This window comes from Colobus angolensis, unplaced genomic scaffold (assembly GCF_000951035.1).
Source record: "Colobus angolensis palliatus isolate OR3802 unplaced genomic scaffold, Cang.pa_1.0 Scaffold57, whole genome shotgun sequence".
In the NCBI taxonomy this organism is placed as follows: Eukaryota; Metazoa; Chordata; class Mammalia; order Primates; family Cercopithecidae; genus Colobus; species Colobus angolensis.
In genome coordinates this window covers 12,600,477-12,619,190 of record NW_012119265.1, presented here as the reverse complement: position 1 = coordinate 12,619,190, position 18,714 = coordinate 12,600,477, and the positions used below count along the sequence as shown (strand labels likewise).

Sequence of the window (18,714 nt, the reverse complement as noted above, 5' to 3'; positions counted from 1 at the left end):
CCTCTCAGGGGTGTACTCCACCCTGTGAGGTGTGGGGTGTCAGACTGCCCCCAGTGGGGGATGTCTCCCAGTTAGGCTACTCAGGGGTCAGGGACTCACTTGTGCAGGCAGTCTGTCCGTTCTCAGATCTCAACCTCTGTGTTGGGAGATCCACTGCTCTCTTCAAAGCTGTCAGACAGAGTCGTTCAGGTCTGTACAGGCCTCTGCTGCTTCCCCTGTTGTTTTTTAGCTGTGCCCTGTCCCCAGAGGTGGAGTCTACAGAGACAGGCAGGTTTCCTAGAGCTGCTGTGAGCTCCACCCAGTTCGAGCTTCCCAGCGGCTTTGTTTACCTACTTAAGCCTCAGCAATGGCGGGCGCCCCTCCCCCAGCCTCGCTGCTGCCTTGCGGTTAGATTGCAGATTGCTGTGCTAGCAATGAGGGAGGCTCCGTGACCATGGGACCCTCCTGGCCAGGTGTGGGTATAATCTCCTGGTGTGCCCGTTTGCTTAAAGTGCAGTATTGGGGTGGGAATTACCCTACTTTCCAGGTGTTGTGTGTCTCAGTTCGCCTGGCTAGGAAAAGGGATTTCCTTCCCCCTTGCGCTTCCCAGGTGAGGCAATGCCTCACCCTGCTTCAGCTCTCGCTGGTCGGGCTGCAGCAGCTGACCAGCACCGATTGTCGGGCACTCCGTTGTGAGATGACCCCAGTACCTCCGTTGAAAATGCAGAAATCACCGGTCTTCTGTGTCGCTCGTGCCGGGAGTTGGAGACTGGACGGCTCACTACAGTCTTGACCTCTCATCAAGAGATCCTCCCACCTCAGCCTCCCAAGTAGCTGTGACTACAGGCATGTGCCACCAGGCCCAGATTTTTTTAATTTTTTGTAGAGATGGGATTCACTCCATTGCCTGGGCTGTTCTAGAACTCCTGGGCTCAAGAAATTCTCCTGTCTCAGCCTCCCAAAGTGCTGGGATTACATATGTGAGCCACTGCACCCAGCTATCTTTAATTTTCTAAATTAATTTTCTTTCTAAATATAGGTGATACCTAAATCCTGAACCAAGGCTAAATTAACATTTGTGATTGATACATATCATGCAGGTTTTGAGATCATTTTAAAAAAGAATATCATAACCTCACATATTTTTAGGTCCACATTTAACAATTACAGTTAATTTCCATAGCTAAAAATTATAGTTAATTTCAAAATTATTTGGTGATTATGCAAATTACCTAATTCTACCCTTCAGTATAACGTAGAGACAGTTATTTCCGAGAGGGGTTAAGTTATTTTCACAATAAAGACTGTAATGCTCAAACCAGCTAGTAGTCACTTATTAATAAGAATTATCTGCTACCAAAAAAAGGCACTACTATAAAAGAATCCGAATAAGTTATTGGAGGTTATCTTAATAAGGCCTGATATCTGTAAACATTTATGTATCACGTATAAGTGATGTGCACAAGTAGTATAGACCGATGACTCGTTTTATAGAAAAACAAGGTGAAAGTAATAAAACAATTTAAATAACACGTTAGAAACTACATGGTTTGTTGAAAATGAAGCACTCACTTCTTCACTGACAAATTTCCATTCCTGTTTCAGTTCTTCGCACCACATCTCCCACTCTTTAGCAGCTTCCAGCAAACTCAGCCATTTCTCCCACAGAGCCGACACGATCTTGAGCAAACATATGCCATCATTTTCTGTGCACCTGAGTCTCAAGAGTCTAAGAATCTGTCGTAGTTTCATTAACTCTTCTTTGGCTGATGTAAGATTTGACATCAAGTCCTTAGGAAAGAAAAGAAAAAAAAAAAAATAAGAGGGACATACTGTTAGGTTTTTCCTGAAACTTACAAACTTTCAAATTCTGAACAATTAATTATTTCAATCTTCCATAAGTATTGCATGATCCACTTCTTATTCTTTTAGAAGTCAATTTAGACCAGATGAGAATTATCTATGTATTATTGTATTCTGCATGAATTTGGGACTACAGGGACAAATAACGACCCATACACCATTTTTTTCCAAGAAAGAAAGTACTTTCAAAAGCAAATATTTGCCAGACGCAGCGGCTCATGCCTGTAATCCCAGCACTTTGGGAGGCCAAGGTGGGCAGATTAGAAGATCAGGAGATCGAGACCATCCTGGCCAAATGGTAAAATCCCATCTCTACTAAAAATACAAAAATTAGCTGGGCATGGTGGCATGCGCCTGTAGTCCCAGCTACTCAGGAGGCTGAGGCAGGAGAATCACCTGAACCTGGGAGGCAGAGGTTGCAGTGAGCTCAAATTGCACCACTGCACTCCAGCCTGGGCAACAGAGTGAGACTCCGTCTAAAAAAAAAAAAAAAGAAATTCTATAAGAGGCTGGGCACAGTGGCTCATGCAGCACTTTAGGAGGCTGAGGCAGGAGGACTGCTTGAGGCCAGGACTGCACTCCAGCCTGGGCAACAGAGTGAGACTCCGTCTAAAAAAAAAAAAAAGAAATTCTATAAGAGGCTGGGCACAGTGGCTCATGCAGCACTTTGGGAGACTGAGGCAGGAGGACTGCTTGAGGCCAGGAATTCAAGACAGACTGGGCAACATAACAAGACCCTGTCTCTACAAAAAATTTAAAAATTAACCAGGCATGGTGGTGTATGCCTATAGCCCCAGCTACTCAGCTGGCTGGGGTGGGAGGATCCTTTGAGGCCAGGAGCTCAAGACTGTGATAAGCCATGATTACAGCGTTGTACTCCAGCCTGGGTGACAGAACAAGACTCTTTCCTATTAAAAAAAAAAAAACAAACAAACTAGAAGTACAATAGCCATCATTATCTGGGTTTCTCCTTTCAAGGTTTCAGTTATTTGTGATCAACAATGGTCCAAAAATATTTAAAAATTCCAGAAGGAAAAAATGTGTAAGATTTATTTGTATAAAATGTATGTTTTATTTGTATACAAATATGTAAGTGCTATTCTGACTAGTGTGATGAAATCTCATGCCATCTCTCTCCATCCAACCTGGGATACGAATCTTCCCTTCGTCCAGCACATTCATGCTGTGTATGTTCCCTGCCTACGAGTTATTCGGTAGCCTTCTTGGTGATCAGATCAACTGTTGTGGTATCAAATGCTTGTGTTCCAGATGAATAGTAGCCCAACATTACCTCACTATGGCTATATCATTTCATATTTCATTACCTCACTTCATTTCAGCACCCAGGCACTGTGTAGTCTCACGTCATCACAAGAAGGGTGAAAACAGTACAATGACATATTTTGAGAGAAAGGGACCACATTCACATAACTTTTATTACAGCATATTGTTATAATTACTCTGTTATTGTTGTTGACCTCACTGTACATAATTTATAAATTAAACTTTATCACAGGTATGTATAGGAAAAAAATTATAAACAGAGTTCAGTGGTATTCATAGTCTCAAGCATCCACTGGGTGTCTTGGAACGTATCCCCCTGTGGATAAGGGGGGACTACTGTACATTTTGTTATTTTAACTTAAGTCTCACATTTCACTAATTAGTTCCTTTGCACAATACTTCCTATTACCAACCACCAACACAATATTAAAAGGTTTTTCTTGGTTTGCTTTTGTTTTTGGTGAATGTTAACTACAGATGATTTAGAAAGTCCTCATCAAAATCCTAATAACATAATACCATAGATTCTAACAGATGAAAATAAGCAAAAGCTCAAATTGCTTTATAACAGTCTAATAAGTAACCAGAACTTAGAGCTTATGACAGTTGCAGTAAGCAATCAGTGGACAATAAGGCTCTGTCATGGATCCAGCAGCATCCCTCAAAGTCACATGAGAGGTGACGCTTTAGAAAAGCCATGAGTGAGGACAGGATGCTATTGGGGGATGACTGCCTGTAAACCTGATTAATTAAATCTCTCAGTATCATTGCTTCGTTTCCTTCCTTCTGACTTTTTAAGCTTCAATATATTACGTAAGGCCAGGCACAGTGGCTCGCGCCTGTAATCCCAGCACTTTGAAGGGCCGAGGCTGGAGGATCGCTTGAAGTCAGGAGTTCAAGAGCAGCCTGGGCAACATAGTGAAACTCCGTCTCTACTGAAAATACAAAAATTAGCGGGGCATGGTAGCAGGCACTGTAATCCCAGCTAGTTAGGAGGCTGAGGCAGGAGAATCAAATCACTTGAACCCGAGAGGTGGAAGCTGCAGTGAGTCAAGACTGCATGACTGCATTCCAGTCTGGGCACGACTCTGTCTCAAATATACATATAACATTACCCTCTGGCTTTTGATTTGAGGAATATTCATGGGTATTTAACTCAGTGTGAATATTTCTATGGGTCATAACAGGGCCACATTCTCTGCTGTCTCTGCCAGTTTTGCAATTTTTTGCACACAGACTTAGTGGCTAATTGTCAATACTATTACCTTGCTCTGTTCCAAGCGCTCTAAAGCTTCTCTGTAAGACAGTGGCAACGAGGACATGGACTGTCCAAGAACTGTCTCCATTTTGCTGAGGTTACTGTAAATATCCTCTTCAAGTTTTCTATAGCATTTGTAATTCTCAAGACACCTAGTGAGTCACAGAAAAAAAAGTGGTATTAAATTTTATTTAACACAATACATTCAAAATTTTCCAGAAAAAATACTCCACACTTAATTTTTAAGAAAAGACATGACAACTTTCTTTTTTGCTAGCCAATGCATCTTCTAAGAAGGTTTTATTCCCAAAGGGACCTGCATATGGGTTTAAATGCAAACTTGAAAAGGAAGGAAGGGCTGTCCTCTAAACTGAAGATTTTTTTTCCTAAAGTTCACTTCAGTAAAATGAAAACTGCATTCTCAAACACACTGATGAGCTGTAAATTGGTTCAATTCTTGTGGAAAACCACTCAGTCTTAAAACTATTCCTATCTTTGACCCATTAACGTAGCTTCTGCAATTTACCTTAAGAACTGTATCCTAAACATATGGAACTTATCCTAAATCTTTTGCACAGTAAAACATCTTTACTCACTAGACTGTTAATTAAAACAGCACATATTGGAATACCCTCATCTAACAAAGGTATGATTAAGAAATTAAAACGATTCATTGTATACAATATTATAGAGTAATTACAATTACTTTTACAAAGTATTTGTTATAATCAAGAAAAGAACTGTTATAAAATTTTAAAATAAAGCTGGATATTTGATATATATAGCATATATATTTTAAAACACTATAAAATTATGCATACAAAAACAGACACAGGCTAAATCCTCCATTGAATGTAACTAAAAACTCTGTATCAAATTATTCTTAAAAAGCAACTCTTAAAACACATGAAAAAATTGACAGGGAATTGGGGAGTCAAACTGTAAAATGGAAATAAACAGAAATAGGCAAAGTTGTAGGACCAGTTTTTTGCCTTGAGGGCACCTGAGTTTCAGTTTTCTTTGATTCCTACTGAAAGGTGGGGGATAGACCATAAAGCTGGACGTCAATCCCAGGATGAGTGTCTAATAGAAAACTCCCTCTAATAGAAAATTCCCTGCACGAATATTTGTAACACATATAACTAGAAAGGACCACTCTCTAAAGTAGAGAATTCCTAGAAATCAGTAAGAAAAAAACAACCACTAAAATTGGGTTAAGGCTTGAATAAGCATTTTACGGAAGAGAAAATACGAATGACCAATAAACATTCAAAAAAAGAGATCAAACTAATTAGCAGTAACAGAAGTGCAAATTAAAACCACGATGAAATACCTCTTCTTACTCATCAAATGGGCAAAAATTAAGTCTCACAATATCAAATGTTAGCAAGGATATGGGACAACCGGAATACTTATATGCTGCTGGTTTGAGTGGAAATTGGCAAAATCATTTGGTATTAAAAATTTAAGATGTCAGGCCAGGTACGGTGGCACATGCCGATAATCCCAGGACTTTGGGAGGCCAAGGAGGGCCGATCACTTGAGGTCAGGAGTTTCACCAACATGGTGAAACCCCGTCTCTACTAAAAATACAAAAATTAGCTGGGCATGGTGGCGTGTACCAGTATTTCCAACTATTTGGGAGGTTGAAGCAGGAGAATCGCTTGGACCCAGGAGGCAGAGGTTGCAGTGAGCTGAGATCGGGCCACTGCACTCCAGCCTGGGCAACAGAGCAAGACTCCATCTCAAAAAAAAAAAAAAAAAAAAATTTAAGATGTCCATAACCTCTTGTTCTGAATGATCACACTCCTAAATATTTACCCAAGGGAAGTTATCACACTTAAAAATTTTCCTAAGTAGTACTGTTTCTGAATGCAAAAACTGGAAGCAATCCAAATGTCCATCAATAGCTAAGTAAATAAATTTTACTAAGAACATGAATAAACCTCAGTCACAATGATGGGTTTGAATAATTGAAGTGAGGTATGCAGGAGGGGCAAGATGACTGAATAGAAGCCTCTACTTATCATCATCCCACAGGAACACCAAATTTGATACCTATCTCCATACAAAAGCAATTTCATAAAAAACAAAAATTACATGACCAATCATAGTACCTAGTTTTAACTTCCTATCTCTGAAAGAGGCATGGAAGAGGACAAAAAAGGTAGTCTTGAATTGCTGATACCACTCCTCATCCATCCCCCAGCAGCAGCAGCATGGCAGGGAGAAAGAATCCGTGTGCTTGGGGAAGGGAAAGCGCAGCAACTGGGGGACTTTGCATTAGAACGCAGTGCTGCCAACGTAGGACAGCACTCAGCCAGCATGAAGCATTTAGACCAGCCCTAGCCAGAGGGCAACTGCCCATCCCAGTGGTTGAAACTAGAATTGTAGCAAGCCTCGCCACCTCGGCCTAAAGTACTCTGGGGTCCTAAATAAACTTGAAAGGTTGTCGAGACAACAAAGACTGCAACTCCTAGGTAAGTCCTACTGCTGTGCTACAATCAGAGCCAGTGGACTTGCTGGGGCAAGCGATCAAGTGAGACACCAGCCAGGGCAGCTAAGGGAGTCCTTGGCATTACCTCTCCTCCAACCCCATGAACCACAGCTCACAGTTCCAAAAGAGACTCCTTCTTTCTACTTGAGGAGAGGAGAGGGAAGAGTAAAGAGGACTTTGTCTTGCAACTTGGATACCAGCTAAGTAGGACTGGCTACTGGGCAGAGTCATGAGGCCCCCATTCCAGGACCTAGCTCCTAGATGACATTTCCAGACACACCCTGGGCCAGAAGGGAACCCACTTCCTTGAAGGGAAGGACCCAGTCCTGGCAGGATTCATTGCCTGCTGACTAAAGAGCCCTAGGGCCCTGAATAATCAACAGTGGCAACTAGGTAGTACACACCGTGGGCTTTGGGTGAGACTGAGACATGCTGGCTTCAGGTGGGACTCAGCACCTTCACAACTGTGGTGGCTACCAGGAGAGGCCCTTTCTGCTTGAGAAAGCAGAGGAAAGAGCAAAGGAGACTGTCTTAAGCTTAGGTACCAGCTCAGCCACAGTGGGGAAGAGTATTAAGTGAGCTCTTGGAGTCTAGGTATTAGCTCTTGGACAGTATCTCTGGACCCAGCCTGGGCCAGAGGATAGAGCCCACTGCCCTGAACAGTGAGTCCCAGGCCTGGCAGCATTCACAAGCCAACTGAAGATCCCTTGAGCCTTTAGTGAACATGAGTAGTACTTTCTGTGGGCCTGCAGTGGTGGTGGACATGGGGAAAGGGGAGACAAGATGTGAAGGACTTTGTCTTGTGGCTTGGGTGCCAGCTCAGCCACAGGAGCACACAGCACCAGGTAGATTCCTAAGGTTTCCAACTCCAGGCACTGGCTCCCAGACAGCATATCTGAACTCACCTAGGTGCGGGGCAACTCGCCACCCTTAAGGGAAGGACACAAGCCTGGCTGGCTTCATCACCTGTTGATTGTAGAGCCCTAGGGCCTTGAGCAAACATGGGCAATAGCCAGGTACTGTTTACAGAGGGCCTTGGACAAGGCCCAGTGCTGATGCTGTGCTGACTTCAGGTCTGATCCAGTGCACCCCCTGTAGTGGTTGCCACAAGGGTGCTTGTTTCACCTCTACCCCAGCACTAGGCAGCTCAGCACACAGATTCTGTTTGTTTGGGAGAAAGTGAGGGAAAACAATAAGAGTCTCTGCCTCCTAATCCAGAGAATTCTTCCAGATCTTATACAAGACCACCAAGCCCCCTAATCCAGAGAATTCTTCCAGATCTTATACAAGACCACCAAGCCCCCTAATCCAGAGAATTCTTCCAGATCTTATACAAGACCACCAAGATGGTAGCTCTACGACTCTGCAAAAACCACAGCATTATTAGGCTTGGGGTATCCCGTAATGCAGATATGATTACCATGACCAAAAACTTAGATCGCAACACTCAAGTCTCTTAGAATACCTGGAAAGCCTGCCCAAGAAGGACAGGTACAAACAACCCCAGATTGTGACTAAAATAAATACCTGACTCTTCAATACCCAGACACTGACAAACATCCACAAGCATCAAGACCATCCATGAAAAAATGACTCCACCAAACAAACTAAATAAGGCACCAGGAGCCAATTTCAGAGAGAGAAATATGTGACCTTTCAGACAGAGAATTCAAAATAGCTGTTTTGAGGAAAATCAAAGAAATTCAAGATAACAGAGAAGGAATTCAAAATCCTATCAGATAAATTTAACAAAGGGATTGAAATAATCAGAAAGAATAAGCGAAATTCTGGGGTTGAAAACTGCAATGGACATACTGAGGAATGCATCAGAGTCTCTTACCAGCAGAACTGATCAAGCAGAAGAAAGAATTACTAAGCTTGAAGACAGAACAATTTGAAAACACACAGTCAGAGGAGATAAAAGAAAAAAGAATAGAAAAAAAATAAAGCATGCCTACAAAATCTAGAAAATAGCCTCAAAAGGTGACTCCTTTAAGAGTTATTAGGCTGGACACAGTGGCTCACACCTGTAATCCCAACACTTTGGGTGGCAGAGGAGGGCAGATTACTTGAGGTCAGGAGTTCAAGACCAGCCTGGCTGACATGGGGAAACCCTGTCTCTACTGAAAATATAAAATACTAGCCAGTGTGGTGGCTTGTGCCTGTAATTCCAGCTACCTGGGAGGCTGGGGCATGAGAATTGCTTGAACCTAGGAGGTTGCAATGAGCCAAGACTGTACCATTGCACTCCAGCTTGGGTGACAGAGTGAGACTCTCAAAAGAGAAAAAAAGAGTTATTGGCCTTAAAGAGGAGGTAGAGGGAGAGATAATGGGTTGAAAGTTTACTCAAAGAGTTTACTCAAAGACATCATAACACAGAACTTCCCAAACCTATAGAAAGATATCAATAAATGGTTCTGGGAAAACTGGATTATCTATCTATATCTTCAACCAGAAAAACGAAACTAGACCCCCTAGCTCTCATTATATACAAAACTAAAATCAAAATGGATTAAAGACTTAAATCTAAGACCTATGAAACTACTAAAAGAAAACATTGGGGAAAACTCTCTAGGACACCAGACTGGGCAAAGATTTCTTGAGTAATAATTCCTCACAGGCACAGACAACCAAAGCAAAAATGTACAAATGGGATAACATCAAGTTAAAAAGCTTTTGCACAGCAAAGGAAATAATCAACAAAGTGAAGAGACAACCCACAGAATGAGAGAAAATATCTGCAAACTACCCATCTGACAAGGGACTAATAACCAGAATATATAAGGAGCTCAAATAACTGTACAGGAAAAAAAGTAATAATCCGATTAAAAAATGGGCAAAAGATCTGGATAGACATTTCTCAAAAGAAGACATACAAATGGTAAACAGATATGGAGGTGTTCAGTATCAATGACCATCAGAGAAACGCAAATCAAAACTAGAATGAGACATCATCTCACCCAGTTAAAATGGCTTTTAGCCAAAAGACAGGCAATAATAAATGCTGGCAAGGATGTGGAGAAAAGAGAACCTTCATATGCTGTTGGTGGTAATGCAAATTAGTACAACCACTATGGAGAACTATTTGGAGGATCCTCAAAAAAACTAAAAATAGAGCTACCATATGATCCTGGAATCCCACTGCTGTGTATATACCCAAAAGAAATCAGTATATTGAAGAGATATCTGCACTCCCATGTTTAGTGCAGCATTATTCACAATAGTCAAGGTTTGGAAGCAACCCAAGTGTCCATCAACAGATGAGTGGATGAAGAAAATGTGGTATATATACACAAAAGAGTACTATTTAGCCATTAAAAAAACAACAACAACAAAAAACCAAGATCCTGTTATTTGCAACAACATAAATGGAACTGGAGGTCATTATGTTAAGTGAAATAAGCCAGGCACAGAAAGACAAACATCGCATATTCCCACTTATTTGTGGGATCTAATAATCAAAACAATTGAATTTGTGAACACAGAGAGCAGCAAGGATGGTTACCAGAGGCTGGGAAGGGTAGTGGGGGAGGTGGAAGGGAGATGGTAAATGGGTACAAAATAATAGAAAGAATGAATAAGCTCTAGTATTGATAGCATCACACAGTGACTACATTCAATAATAATTTAACTGTACATTTAAAAATAACTAAAAGAGTACAGTTGGATTGTTTGTAACACAAAAGATAAATGCTTGAAATGATGAATATCTCATCTACCCTGATGCAACTATTACACACTAATTACCTGTATCAAAATATTCCATATATGCCATAAATATATACACCTATATACTCACAAAAATTAAAAATTAAAAAAATAACAGAAGAATGTACACACTAGGTATTAGCTTGAAATTGTGAAAACAGGACACACAAACACATAGTAAAAGTATAGCTGGGAGTTCAAGACCAGCCTGACCAACATGGAGAAATCCCATCTCTACTAAAAATACAAAAAATTAGCCACACATGGGTGGTGTGTGCCTGTAATCCCAGCTACTCGGGAGGCTGAGGCAGGAGAATTGCTTGAACCCAGGAGGTGGAGGTTGCAGTGAGTCAAGATGGTGCCATTGCACTCCAGCCTGGGCAACAAAAGCGAAACTGAGACAAAGTACAACCATAGTCAGGAAAATGGTAAACAAAATTTGGGAGAAGGATGGTTATTCCTGAGAAGAGAGAGGAGCACACAAGAGAACTCAAATTAATGATGTACCTTTGGGTACAAAGATGTTAGTTTTATCATTATTACTTATACCATCCATATACTTTTATAAACACTCTGTTGTATGTACCCAATATTAAATAAGAAAAAAAAAAAAAAGAAGGAATACAATATTTACCAGAGCTTTCTTTACATTGCAATTTTTTTCTACTTTACCATATTTTCCAAATTATCTCTAATGCATGTGTTAATGATAGAGAAAAAAACCTATATTTTATGTTCTTAAAACTATTAAAATATAGTTTAATTATATCTTAAAACGACCTCTTATGTTCTTAAAGATTACCTTTGGAAGAGGACCTACCTTTCTGCCTCATTTTTCCATGCTTTGAAAGCTTCCTTCACTGCTGAGTTTTTAGAAACTAGTTCCTGTAAAGTACACTGAAGTTGTAGTTTGGCTTCAGGGCTGGATATCATTCCCAGTTTCTCAGTGAGGTACTGGATGTGTGCTATTGTGGATTCCAATTCCTCTTGTTTTCGAAGAGGCATTTCTAGAGATTCATCTGGATTACCAACATCTACTCTGTAGGGTATAATGATGGCTTCGAGGGAAGTGATGCTCTCCACTGCTCTGGTGACTGCTCCTTTATAGCGTGTTAGATCTTCATAAGCATCATTCAAGACATTCTAGTGAATAGGAGATAAAACGCTATGACAAAATTGTCAAACTTTTGGAATTTCTGTCATTCTTTTGTGGTGCATTCATAATATGTCCTTAAGTCTCATAAGAGTTAGCATTCTCATATTTACAGTTTGACAATATTACACTATTATTTCTAAGTGAGTAACATTGCATTAAAAAAGTTGTTTCCAGGCTGGGCGCGGTGGCTCACACCTGTAATCCCAGCACTTTGGGAGGCCAAGGCGGGTGGATCACGAGGTCCGGAGTTCAAGACCAGCCTGGCCAATACGGTGAAACCCCGTCTCTACCAAAAATACAAAAATTAGCCGGGCATGGTGGCACGTGCCTGTAGTCCCAGCTACTTGGTAGGCTGAGGCAGGAGGATTGCTTGAACCCAGGAGGCGGAGGTTGCAGTGAGCCAAGATAGTGTCACTGCACTCTAGCCTGGGCGACAGAACGAGACTCCGTCTCAAAACAAAACAAAACAAAATCAAAGTTGTTTTCACATTTAATAAGAAAAATAATCTAAGTTCAAAATAACATCTCAAGAATAATGTCTATTAATGTCTCTTCCTGCTTTGGAACTCTTGTACTAGACTATGAATTAAATAAAACAATGAATTATGTTTAATGTATATAACCTTAATCAATATTTGTAAACAAATGAAAAGAAAACAAAATCTCCAGATCTTTTAAGTTTTTAAACTAATTTCTCTGCCACTAACTTTAGTTTAGCTACATCATTGAATGAATGTCTCTAGACTTCAGTCATCTCATTGAAATAACAAATATAGTTGAAATAAATAAAGGTCCAGTTCAGTTCTAATGCTATTATTTTTGGGATTGTGCACATTGTTTCCTGAAACTGTATTAAAATTCAAGTGGAGAAATACTCAAATTACTCATTTATTACAAAACTATTTAAGGAATATAAGTTCATAATACTTTATATTTCCACAGCATTTACACCTATCAAAATATTCCAAATATAGTATCTCTTAATAACTCTTCAAATTAGAAAAGGGAGTTAATTTCCCCTTCTATAAATTTAATGTGATCAATCTGAAAACACTATATACGGCATTATATTCAGCACAGTGTGAATTTCAATGATGCCTAAGATATCCTCTCTATCAAAAGGAAGGGAATGGAGTGTGTTGGAGTCACTTTCCAACACAGGTGAGCAAATAATCACAACTTACTCAACTCTGCTGCTATAGCATGAAAACAAATACAGTCAATACAAAAACAAATGGCTATATTCCAATAAAACTTTATTTATAAAACCCAGGCACTGTGGGAAGGATTTGGCCCATGAGCCTGAATGTGATGTTCCCTGCTCTGGTTCTGTTACTGTTCTCAGGACTCTAAGAAAAATCTTCATGTTTCTAAACCTCGATTTCCTTATTTTTAAACGCGGCTAATAATAGCACCCATCTCACAGAGTTGCTATGAAAATTCAACATGAAATTTTTAGCACAGTGCCTCCAACACTGTAAGTTCTAATAAATGTTAGTTATTATTTGGTGTTCTTCCCTCTACACTGTAATTCTTCCATTAAATCTTACTACTACCTCTAAAAACAAAACAGAAAACAAATTTTAAAAAATGTTCTGAGCTCAATAGAGACTACGAGGAAAACAGAAATAAAGGAGTCAGATTTGTCCTTTTCTAAACTAGAAGACACTGCATTTAGATGCAGTATGAGTCAGGATTACAAACCAGTTCACTGTAATTTGTGAAAATGGCTATCTTTCTATAGAGAATTTCCATGTAGAACCTATAGCTTCTTTAGAACTATAGACGTTAGCAAAACAGAAAATCACAAAATAAAAATAGATGCATTAACTGCCCTATTTTATTTTATTTTACTTATTTATTTTTTTGAGACAGAGTCTCACTTGGTCACCCAGGTTGGAGTACAGTGGCAGGATCTTGACTCACTTCCGCCACCCTGGTTCAAGTGATTCTTGTACTTCAGCCTCCCGAGTAGCTGGGATTACAAGCATGTGCCACCATACCCAGCTAATTTTTTTTGTTTTTTTTTTTGTATTTTTAGTAGAGATGCAGTTTTGCCATGTTGGCCAGGCTGGTCTCTACCTGGCCTCAAGTGATCTGCCAGCCTTGGTCTCCCAAAATGCTGGTATCACAGGCGTGAGCTCCTGCACCCAGCCACTAACTGCCCAATTTGTAAAACTTACTGTGCGCAAATCAATGCTTGTGTTAAGTTGCATCTGAAGATCTTCAAACTCACGTAGTTTTGTCTCCACATCACTCACTTCAGAAGAGTTTTCTTCTTCTCTTTGCTTATCAATAGCAGTCACAGCTTTAATACTGCACATTTCTGTCCAAACTTGCTCGTGAAATGCTTCACAATTGTCCTTTTCATTTTGAATATGTTTAATTGCCAAATTTATAAGTAAAGGCTGCTGTAATTGAGATTTTATCTGATTTAAAACATGTAAGGAAGTTTCTAGTTTGTCCTGAAAATTCTTTTCATCCAATTCTTTTGGTGAGAGTTCTAATACCATGTTTTGGAGAACTTTGTATAACTTATCATTTTCTTCAGCATTTAGCTTTATTTGTAGTATTTCTTTCTCTTTGAATGAGTCATCAAAGACCTTATTTTCATTTAATTTCTTTATTATCTCATCACATAAACACTTGGCTTTCTCAATTCTCTGACTTAAAATTTGGGCATTGAGCAATCTGCTTTCTGGAGAGCTATCAGGAGCTTTTAGCACTACTTCAGTCATTTTCTTAATTTGCAAATCAATAGCTCTCATTCTACTTAGTAATGCCTGATATTTGCCATGTTCTTCCTCAAATGTGTCCAACTGCTTAATTTTTTCTTCAAGTTCCTTTTCTTTTTCAAATACTTGGGTTTGTAATTGGTCAAGTTGTGAAAAATCCCAGTTTAGTCCAAAATAGTCAAACACTTTTTTAAGTTTCAATACCTGTAAGATGCAACACTTAATAGCGGTAAGTCTGTCTTTAAGATTATAGATCTCCTCTTTAACACCTTTATTTACTTCTTGATTAAGTAGTAGTTCATTGTGCTGTATACTGTCAACCTCCTCCTGAAGTACTGATGTTTTTTCATGGAATTCTCTGCAAAACTTTACCTTGTGTTCCACTTCATTACATTTATTCTGAAGTAATCTTTGTATTCTGTTGGTCCTAATCTTAAGGTTTTTCAACTGATCATCCAGAAATAATCTTTCAAACACATTAAGCTCCTCATAGATGTTTGTTAGTTCCTGAAGATGTGTTGAGATTCCACTGTCAATTTCTTGCAATTCTTTCTGAGATGCCTCCAAAGTAACATGGTGATGTTTTAGTTCAGCTTCCGTGGCAGCTGTCCCCACCCTGGGAATTATCAGTGCTTCACTTTCTTGAACCATAAGTTGCAACTTCCTTATTATTGCAAAAAAATTGCTTCTTTCTTCCAACTTAAATTCTAATTGCTGTGATCTTCGAGTTGATTTTAAAACCAGCATTTGGTATTGATTCCGTAAGTCCTCTAGGGTATTATTTAAATCACTGCCCTCATAGGTTGTAAGGCTAGGAACCTTATCTTTGACCTCTTCAGCCAACGCTTCCACAGACTGCTGCCTAGCTAGAATGCAATCATGTGTCACTTTGCACTTTCTGATCTGTGAAAGAATGTCATCTGGGAGAAGGGAAATGGAGGGAATAAGTTCGCTCAACAAATTCTTGGCCCATAAGATAGTCTCTTTCATCTTGTTCCTTTTGTCACACTTCTTAATCTGATTTTCTGCTTCTAAGTGTAATGGCTCCAGTGTTTCCCATTGTTTCTTCAAGTTATTTATTCCATCCTCCAAAATCTTCTTTTCTTTTTCTCCCCAAATCCTCTTCATCTGAAGTTCAGCTTGCCCCTTTAAAACAGAAAATCCATGCTTGGTAGCCTGGAGGTCAGTGGTCAAGGCAATCATGCTTTGGTTCAATGCCTGTTCTTCTGGAGACTTCAGCCTTAAGTGTAGATGTTGCTGCTGCTGTTGCAGAGAAATCTCAATGTCCCGTATCTTATTCACGAGGGTTGTAAATTCATCATATTCCAGTACCTGCTGAGAATACTTCTTTTGAATCTGTTGTTCCATTTGTTCCCAACCATGTTCAAGTTGCTTAATCTGGCTTTCTAACAATTTCTTATCCATGTCAGTCACATGGTTTGATAAATTCTCCCATTTGATTTTCAAGTTGCCTAAAGAATCTTTCTCTTTTTCTATGGATGCTATGAATTTTTTAATTTTGTCCAGATACGTTACACTGTCCAGTGGTCCTCTAGAAAAAGAATAAAAATAGAGCTTGTTAATATTTAATGCTTATTCTACATTAAAATATGGATAAATATCATTAGAAGAAATTAATTCTGCTTTAAATTCACAGAAAAAATTAGGCTGTCTGTAAAAATAATCTATCCTTAAAATAAAAATCAGAATCTTGTTTACTGTGGCTTTCACTTGGTGTAGAAAACTCTCTTATAAAATGAGTATCTTGGCTTTTACTTTGAGTGAACAAAAAAAAAAAGAAAAAGAAAATGAGTATCCTAAAAATGAATAGCCACAGGAAAAAAATGAAGAGTGAAGGGAAGAACGTACATAAAAATATTCTGTAAACTGTAAAGTACTTGTATAAAGGTTAGTCTAGGACTGAGAGATATTACCATAATATCCAACTCCCTTGTCATCTTTCTAACAAAGGGAAAGATACTGAAGAAAAAGTTGTAATCATCAAGCTAACCTAAAATTGTTTCCTCAAGGGCTATTACTGAAAGTAAACCCCAATTAAATGCAAGTATAAACTGAACTTTTTTTTTTTTTGAGACAGAGTCTCGCTCTGTCACCCAGGCTGGAATGCAGTGGTGTGATCTCGGCTCACTGCAACCTCTAACCTCCCAGGTTCAAGAGATTCTCCTGCCTCAGCCTCCCAAGTAGCTAGAATTACGGGTGTGTGCCTGGCTAATTTTTTTGGTATTTTTAGTATAAACAGGGTTTCACCATGTTGGCCAAGCTGGTCTCGAATTCCTGACCTTAAGTAATCCACCTGCCTCAGCCTCGCAAAGTGCTGGGATTACAGGTGTGACCAACCACATCTGGCCTAAAATAAACTTTTTAATAATGAGAAAATATTTATATATGAAGACTAAATTTAACGCCATTTGCCATCATTTTCAAAGCCAAAAGGAGTGCATATATTTTTAAAAGAAACCATTCCAATGCACGTATATTCAATATATATCAAACTATTTAACTAATTATGCTGATACTAAACAATTACATATGTTTCTCTCCCCTGCCCACACGGTTTAGAATTCTTGACAAAAATAATAGCGAATTCCATAGAACATAAATCTATTTTGTAGATATTTATAGCACAAATTCTTTCATCAATTACTTTGTAAAACATATTCAATGATTTAAATTATCTTTTGCATGAAACCCACAGTTTCCTCAAATGGCTTCTGCTATGGTCTGAATGTGTATCCCTTAAAATTCACATTTTGAAACCTACTCACCAACGTAATAGCACTAAGAGTTAGGAACTTTAAGGAGTGATTAGGTCATGAGGGTGGAGCCCTTATGAATAGGAGTGGAGCCCTTATAAAGGAGCCTCCAGAGAGCTGCACAGCTCCTGCGACCACGGAGAGGACACAGCTAAGACATGCCATCTGTGAACTGGCAGGCCCTCGTCAGACGCTGAATCTTCTGCTGCCTTGATCTTGGACTTCCCGCCCTCCAAGGCAGTAAGAAATGATTTTCTGCTTTTTTATAAGCCACTTAGTCTGCAGTATTTTGTTACAGCAGCCCAAACAAAGACAGCATCCACATGAAATAAATTTCCATACTGTGGTTTTAAAATCATAATATCCTTTCACAAAATAAACTCTTAAAACCCTGGGCCTGTCCAAGGTGGCAGATGGTTGTGCTTGAATAAAAAGAATACAAGTCCTAAATGCTTACACTTACACTTTTAGACTTTCCTTGTCCGTCAACAAGGCTTTCTCTGAGGATTCAACTGCAGCGAGGTGTTCCTGAAAATCTCTGAGGAGACAATATTGGCTTTCTTTGTTTTTCTTCAAAGTAATAAGTGCCTGAAGCAAACTGTCCAAGTGCTGTGCCGAATATCCTATATTGTGAAGAACCAAGGCCCCAGTTTCTGTTTTGTTAAGACATTCCATTTGTTCCAGTGGCTTAATGGCTGCTTTCTTTGCTTCCAACTGGGTATATAATTCCTAAAAATAAGTCAAACAGATCAGTCAATAAACACTCACTTATTTATGCATTAATTCATTCATCTTCTTTCCTCTTTGAGATAACACACTCTATCTCAAGAAGAGGGTAACTCATTTGCACACAGCGTAACTAAAGTTGTAACCTTTAAAAATTATTGTTATTTTGTCACTCAGGCTGGAGTGCAGGGTGTAGTCATAGCTCACTGTAACCTAAAATTCCTGGGCTCAGGTCTCCCACCTCACCCTACCACGTAGCTAGGACTACAGGTTCATGTCACCACACCCAGATAATTTTTTTATTTTTATCTTTGTGGAGCCAAGAGTCTTGCTATATTGCCCAGGCTCGTCTTGAACTCCTGGCCTCAAACAGTCTTCCTAGCTCAGCCTCCCAAAGGACTGGGATGACAGGTATGAACCACCATATCCCTAATATTTAAAAGGTTTTTCTTCCCAAAAATCATGTTAAAATCTAGTCTAAAATTCACCATGGGTCCAGCATTTAGTGTCAATTAGATCTTAAAGAGTTCTGCAATATCTAAAGGGAGATTCATCTTAATTTTATTATTTACATACATCACCCATCTTTCCTATTTTAGATGTGTGTTAATTGCATGGATCGTTTATAGTTTGCTTCTTCTTTTTTTTTTTAGAGACAGGATCTCGCTCCATCATCTAGGCTGGAATGCAGTGCCACAATCTCACCTCACTGCAACCTTGAACTCCTGGGTTCA

At 39.4% G+C, this 18,714-nt stretch overlaps 1 protein-coding gene across 2 annotated transcripts in view; it reads right to left on the bottom strand.

The window, feature by feature from the left end:
• SYNE2 (spectrin repeat containing, nuclear envelope 2) overlaps positions 1–18,714 on the bottom strand; it is a 396,555-nt gene that overhangs the window by 177,586 nt on the left and 200,255 nt on the right. For both annotated transcript variants that reach the window (XM_011961973.1, XM_011961974.1), the window contains exons 47-51: positions 17,718–17,983; positions 13,929–16,032; positions 11,410–11,732; positions 4,392–4,536; positions 1,552–1,770 (exon numbers count right to left, since the gene is read on the bottom strand). In XM_011961973.1, the coding sequence (XP_011817363.1) occupies positions 1,552–1,770; positions 4,392–4,536; positions 11,410–11,732; positions 13,929–16,032; positions 17,718–17,983 (3,057 nt within the window). The remainder of the gene's footprint in view (positions 1–1,551; positions 1,771–4,391; positions 4,537–11,409; positions 11,733–13,928; positions 16,033–17,717; positions 17,984–18,714) is intronic.